The sequence below is a fragment of the Cornus florida genome, unplaced genomic scaffold, assembly GCF_030987335.1.
Source record: "Cornus florida cultivar Cherokee Brave unplaced genomic scaffold, ASM3098733v1 CherokeeBrave_3.0.0_Hap2_Chr04, whole genome shotgun sequence".
In the NCBI taxonomy this organism is placed as follows: Eukaryota; Viridiplantae; Streptophyta; class Magnoliopsida; order Cornales; family Cornaceae; genus Cornus; species Cornus florida.
In genome coordinates this window covers 96,126,879-96,134,436 of record NW_026775574.1, presented here as the reverse complement: position 1 = coordinate 96,134,436, position 7,558 = coordinate 96,126,879, and the positions used below count along the sequence as shown (strand labels likewise).

General features: G+C 32.3%; 1 protein-coding gene across 1 annotated transcript; it reads right to left on the bottom strand.

Annotated features, from left to right (window-relative positions):
* Positions 1–90: 90 nt before the first annotated feature.
* LOC132302354 (26.2 kDa heat shock protein, mitochondrial-like) lies at positions 91–1,012 on the bottom strand. The gene is made up of 2 exons (XM_059799191.1): positions 742–1,012; positions 91–647 (listed from the first exon to the last, which is right to left on the bottom strand). Exons 1-2 carry the CDS (start codon positions 929–931, stop codon positions 265–267), a joined length of 573 nt encoding a protein of 190 aa, XP_059655174.1. The 5' UTR covers positions 932–1,012; the 3' UTR covers positions 91–264.
* Positions 1,013–7,558: the final 6,546 nt, after the last annotated feature.

The window sequence follows — 7,558 nt, the reverse complement described above, 5'->3', positions numbered from 1 at the left end:
TAACCAACCTCTCCATTGTTTCAAATCTACTCTCAAATTCCACACAAATATATAGTATATACCAAATATTTAACCCATCACTACCAAAAACAAGTCAAGCCCCATCAATTTACTCAGACCATCCACAATTTACAAAAGTTCAAAAAAATAAAAATAAAAAATAAAAACAGAACACAAGACATTAACACAACAGAGAAACTACTAATATACTAGTATCACCATTGATGTTGATGATCGAGCTAACTTGAAAGCCAATTGAAGCTCTCAGTTGTTGACTGGGACGATGGTGATGTCTTTCCTTTCCTCGAGCTTGAGCTTGGGAATGACGAGCTTGAGAACACCGTTCCTCATCTGAGCCTTGAGTCGGTCCATCTTATAGCCGCCTTTGGGGATTGGAATGGACCCAATGTACTTCCTCTGACCGTCGTCTTCATCGTCGATGTCTTCATCAGAAACAGCTTCTTCGTTATCACCATCTTCCTCTTCCTCTGCTTTAATGTGGAGATGGTGGTTTTCAACCCAAACCCTCAAATCTTCTTTGGAAACACCAGGCAAATCCACCTTCGCCACAAACGAGTGCTCTGTGTCTTTCATCACATAAGGGAATACCCTTCCTCTTGCAAGAAATGGGTTCATCAATGGACAACCTGTACCCAATTAAATTCAAAATTATATACCTACAATAAGTTATATATATATATATATATATATATATATATATATATATGTCTGGTTAATTACCTTTGGGGATTGGGGTTTCAGAATCGTCGGAATCGGAATCGGAATCTGAAGATGTAATCGACCGAGCAACGATGAGAGATGGTGGATGACGATAAGAGGCGAATCGAGCAAACAGAGTTGTGGAGGAGCGGCTTGAGGGGTAGGGTTTTATGAAGCGGGTAGCGAGCATCGTTTTGAACGCCATTGGCATTGTTGAACACCCGCAAGCTTTTCTCTGCTGTGAGAGAGTACAGAAGGAGGGGGTCTTTACATGGAGAAATTATTGTATGGGCCAAGTCCATACACAGGTTGAGGGTGCACTACACTAATTAATTCTAGACACGTATAATAAAAAAATTATTTTTATATTTAATTTGCCACGTCAGCTTTGCAACACCTCTCTCTTTCCTTTTAAAGAAATTATTGTATGGAATTAAGTCCATACACCTCAGCAAGTTGAGTTGGTGGACAACACCGATTAATTCTACACCTCAGCAGGTTGAATTAGTGGATCATGCAATAATTTCTCCAGCATGGGCAAGTTCAAAGTGAGAACGATAACAGAGATAGAAGGAGCCTCCAGCCTATTAGGGACGCTGAAAGGGGAGAGAGGTGTTGCAAAATTAACGTGGCAAATTAAATATAAAAATAATTTTTTATTACATATATTTAGAATTAATTGATATAATCCACCAACTCAACCTGCTGTGCTGAGGTGTATGGACTTAGTCCATACAATAATTTTTCCGTTTGGACGGGCAGTATTTGGCGTTCATGCCAGACTAATATATTTTTGTTTAATTGGACAAGGTAACTATGTAGTTATGTCGGTATTTTGTCGGTGCTTTCAAGTTGGATAAAATAGCATTACGCTTTATATATATATATAACAAATGCAGAGTTGAAAGAATAAGTTGCATCAATATCAATTATTTTTTATTAGTAGCACAAAAATAATATAAAATTAATAAATTATCTTTACCATGCAGTCCGATGTTCCTTAATACATTTTTGTGTTTTAATTATAAAAATGAGGTTCTTACGTATTTAATACATTTATAGTAAACCCACACAATTTTGAGCTACTTGGAGCTCCAATTCCTAGTAATGCCCTATTTTGGAGAATTGGCATAATTTATTTTACTGTTCTTTACTCTATTTTAATTATTAATTAAGGCTTAGTTGCACTTAATTCCTCGTATTATTGTTTTTGTGGTACATAAGCTCCCACATCTATAAATAGAATTACATCTTACCCACTAGTGGTTAGTTGTCCATTTGATAGAAAATAAAGAAGAATATTTAACTTTATCACCCTATTTAAAAAAGAAATATGCAATTGACAATAAAATATATTAATGGTAAAATCATAAAATTGCTCAAAATCATCATATATAATATATTAACATATGTATAATTTAAAATAATGTTATGGGATCAATATTCGCTCAAATGAAACATTACCTAAAAGAATTGTTGTTACTATATAGAGTCATTGTGATTAGAGAAATGTACAATGGAGAAAGTAGTAAATTTAACTATTCTTACCATTGCACTCTCTGTTATCGAAGTAGAGTTACTTTTACAATATTTAATGTAACTGTCATTTATGGGGTTGTGGAATCCAAATATGGACTTGTCTTATATTATTTAGTTAGGTAATACGAACTTAAATATAAAATTGAATAATGATAGGACCGATGAATTAATTTGACGTGTTTTTATTCACTTTATTTATTTAAATAATTTTTAAAAATAATTGTTTAACACGAATGACTAGTCACGTCAAATTCGATACTAATTCGGTGATATTTATCGGTTCTCCTGTCATTACTCTATAAAATTTTAGAATGACCAACCACGTCAAATTCGATACTAATTCAATGATTCTTTCCGATTCCCCTATCATTACTCTATCAAATTTTAGAAGCACAATAACTATTTATTATTGATAAAGAATGTATTAAATTATTCGAGAAAAAATGTACTAAATATAATAAAGAAATTTTAATTTATATATTTCACTGCATCGTCCGAGGATTTAGTGAAATGTACTAAGGTAGATAAAGGCTAAAGATCAAAAACAATTTTTTAAAATTAGTAATCTAGGCTAAACCAAAATAGTCTCTAACTACTCTTAATTATTCTCTTTATTTTAAAATAATTGAGTATTTTAAAAATTGGGCCTCGCATTCACAAAGTAGAGGAAACAGAGATACATTTCTAATTATTTGAATAAACAAGCAAACTTGACCAGAAAAAAATCATTTCAAATATGATAAGGTTAATTGAGAAATATATATATATAATAAGGTGGTACACAATTTTGTGTAGTAAGGTCCATGTATGTGGTCACGTGACAGATATCAGAGATTTTGTCCAAAATTGTATACATACTCAAGACTAAAGAGTCCAAAATTGGTGCTGCGTCCGTACAGATATCAGAGATCTTGCCTCCGAAAAGAGGTGCCAGTGGATAAAACGTTTCACGGAACTGATCGGTACTCTGTCCTGCAGGAATAGACCGTTGAAAATGCTAAACGAATGGATAGTGCCAAATCGCCAATTTACCCTTTTGCACGCTTATTCCAATTTAATGAATACATATATATGTATTGCATTTATTCAAGCGAGAGAGAAGCGTAATCCAATTTATTGAAATTTTGTTTTATTTGAGTGACGGAAAGAGTGAGAGGCTTAATCCAATTCAGTGAAATTTTGTTTTGTTTAACCATGAGAGTATTTTTTTTTTTGTTTGAAATGAAGTAAAAATGGGCTAGATGTTAGGGGATTTTTTTTTTTTTTTTTTTTTTTTTTTTTTTCTTTTCCTGGCAAACAATACAAACACCAAAAGTCTCTAAAATCACTGTAAATTAAGCTGAGCACGATGGAGTATATCCAATGGAATGAAGAATGTCCTTATTAAGATGACTTCGAGAGAGTTTAGCAATCATATGAGCCACCTCGTTACCATGTCAACATACATGGCTAAGCCGAAACGAGGGAACTCTTTGAAGAACACACTGAATATCATGAACAACAGCCGCCATTTTCACTGAACAAATATCAACATCCAAAACAGCCTTACAAACAATCAAGGAGTCTGTCTCAAACCAACATCGATGAAACGAAAAATGATGAGCCCACAGCAGAGCTTTACGAAGGCACACAGCTTCAGCCAAAGAAGCATTCTAAGCTTTGAAATAACAAAACACAAACTGCATACAGAATGGACCCATGTTCATCACGAAACACAGCTTCACCACCGCCCTGAAAGGAATCCGAAGAGAATGAGGCATCCACATTACATTTGATCTCACCAGATGTTAGGGTTGTTTTGCATCAGATTTGAACGAAAAAATGTTCACTGTTAGCATTACACAATATCTTAATATTTTATTTTGGATTAGATGGCGAATTATCCAAGTCGTTATAATTGATACTAGAGTCAAAAACGATCCTTAATTTTGTTTTAAGTTACTTCGTCATTGATTCGATCATTCGTGTTACGTGCCCACCCAAAAGATGTCTGAGTCAAAGCCAAGTAAGTAGAGTTGTGACATTTTAAATTGGGAATGTAACTTCTTAATTCACTTAGGATCTGTTTGGTTAGACAGAAATTTATGATGGAAAGTGAAAGTGAAAGAAAGTGAAGTGAATAAAAGGAAAATCAAATTTCCTGCATGCATTTGGTTAGTAAGAAAAATTTTCAAGAAAGTTAGGGAAAAATATTATTTTATTAGTTTAGATAGCATGAAAGTGAAAAGAAAATGATTTACTTACCAAAACTACCCTCATGATTTCAAATATTAAAAATAAATTAATTTTGTGTTGGATGAATCATCTTTATACCCAATAATTTATATTAATTTTTAGCAATTAAATAGTAAAATAATAATAATAATAATAATTATTATTATTATTTAAATTAGACAAACTAAGGAGGACTGCATTTTAGTTGTCAGATTCTTTTTATTTTTTGTTTTCAATAATAATTATTTATATTTATATGTAGAATATAATTCATTTATCATATTATAAAATAATGGATTATTAATAATAATAATTATTATTATTTATATTCATATTTAAATTAGAAAAACTAAGGAGAACTGTATTTTAGTTGCCAGATTTTTTTATTTTGTGTTTTCAATAATAATTATTTATATTTATATGTAGAATATAGTTCATTGATGATAACATACTCATATTTTATTGAATTATTAAATATATCATTTTTTAAGCCCCCTCAAGGAAACATTAAATGGCAACTCTAGGATAAAAATTGTCATGCAAAAGTAACATTTTATAATTCATGTATAATAATTTTATGGTTCATGCATAATTTATCAGTCCCCTTTCATATTTTTTATAAATATAAACCGCTTCGATGCAAATTTTTCTTTGCAAAAATCACACAGTATAAAACTCTATTCAGTTCAAAGCTGTATAAATAACAAAAAATATATATATTATATTGATTTTCATTCATGTGAAATTGTTATGTCATATAAATAATATGATAATTCAAATTAATCCCTTCTCATATTTCTATTGAGATATTGATAAAAATTAAAAATTATATTATTTAATATTCTATCATTCAACTCTAAATTTATTTCCAAAAATTTTAAGTAACAACCTATTGGATATAATCAAATTATGTGTCACAATATGTGATAGTTTTTGGAATATTTTCTAAGTCTGAATTTAATAACTACGCTAGTATGTGAAAAAAAAAAAAAAAAAAAAAAAAAAAAAAAAAAAATGGAGAAAAAACTGGGCATAATAGGAAATTTGAAAATAAAATAACAGTTTTGTGCGAGAAAGTAAACTTTCTTGTGTTTTATGCAGAAAATATTTTGAGAAAGTTTGGAATCTCACTTTCCCAAAATTTTTTCCTTGGTAACCAAATTTTCAAAAATTAATTTTCTTTTCTGTTTCATTTCTTTTCTATCTATTTCACGCTCAAACCAACGTTAAGATGCATGATCATTAATATTTATTTGAATGAAGCTACCCTGATCGTGTCAATAGGTTTCACTTGGATCTGTCAATTACAAACAGAAGTGCATTAATAGGATACAGGCAATCTGCTTTTTCCATTGAGATATATAGCAAAAAAAATTTCTATTTTATATTTACTTATTTTTAATTATGTGGTCCATAACACAGATTAATTATAATCCTAAGCCAGTTCATTCATACTAGTAACCTATCTCATGCATATATATTTAGATTTGAATTGTCCGTATTAAATTAAGTTTGAAATTCTCACACAACCAACAACATTAATTTTAGCAAATTTAGTGAACTAATTGTCTGTGATTAGTTTTAGCAAATTTATTGAACTAGTTTTGCCTACGATTAATTTATTCAATTTAATACGTGAAAACCGTATAATCCCTATTTTGAGAAACTCCTGTATTTCCCTTGTATCAAATCAAACTTTAGTGGTCAACAAATCCTCCGCACAAGGCGTATGTTAGTCATCACCGCCCTATCACTGCCATCACCAGTGCGTATCGTTTCAATTAACTCTCTAAATTTCACACACAAACACACGCACACACAAACATAAAACAACAGAAAAATTAAAGCAGCTAAAGGAATTAATAGAAACTTCACTTGGAATTCATTACATGTGCCAAATCTATAATTAATTACCACCAAAAACAAGTTAAGGTCCTAAATCAAAAGGTCCATCAACTACTCAGAGCATCAACAATTTCCAAATTAAGCTTCAAAAGCCAGAAGAGATCAGTCCAGTCAAAGAACAAACCTAAAAAGAAGCAAAGGAGATGAACATAATAGAACAGTAACTAAATAATTAACTACACTCATCACCGTCGATGATGAGCTTCGATGGAAGCCATAGAAGCTCAGTTGCTGACTTTAATGGTGATGATGTCTGTCCATTTGGGAATGACCAGCTTGAGATCACCGTTACTCACCTTGGCCTCAATCTCGTCTTCCTCATATTGCCCTTCAGGAAGAGGGATGTACCCAGAGTATTTCCTCAGACCTTTGTATTTGTGGTCATCTTCCTCATCATCAGAAAAAGCTTCATCCTCATCTTCTTCTTCTTCTGCCTTGATCGTGATACAGTGGTTTTCCACCCAAACCCTCAGATCCTTACTGGAGATTCCAGGCAAATCCAACTTTGCCAGAATGGAGTCGTCTCTCTCCTTCATAAGATGAGGGAGGACCCTTCCTCACTCGGAATGGGTAAGCAAGCGAGCGAAGTCGCCAAGGGGAAGGGTTTGATGAAGTGGGTGGTCAGAAGGGTTGTTGAGGACGCCATTGATGGAGCTTTTCTAGGGTTTCTGGATATTCACTGTGTGCTTGTGTGTGTGAGAAAGAGAGATTGCGACTGACACTGAAGGTGGAGTACTGTGGTTTCTATTCTATATAGGCCGGGATGGAGACGTGTGTCACGTGACCACGGTTAGAGCATTTCTGCTTTTCTATTACTAGCTGGCAGGTAATTCCTCTGATGTATCGCACCAGTATTAAGCTGCTGAACCTCCTAGCCGTTGGATGTATTTCTAATTTTTCATTATACCATAATTTGGGCCGTGTTGAAAAGGTTCTATAACTAAATACGAGTAATTCGATAAAGAAATTGCATAGATAAAAACGTAATCTATTTGCTAATTCAAGTTTGTTTATTTAATTTACTCGAAAATTCGGTTTATTTACTATTTTCCTTGGATATATAAAATTTGTGTCTCACATGTGGTTCTATGTTCTACATCCGAGCAGAGCATAGATGAACTGATGTATCATACGCACAAGTCACATAAGTAGTAAGTACAACTTCTTATCTGAACAATTG

Coding starts and splice junctions, on each gene's coding strand:
- LOC132302354 (XM_059799191.1), bottom strand. CDS start 931: ATGCCAATGGCGTTCAAAACGATGCTCGCTACCCGCTTCATAAAACCC. Junction 648..741: donor TGAAACCCCAATCCCCAAAG/GTAATTAACCAG, acceptor AATTGGGTACAG/GTTGTCCATTGATGAACCCA.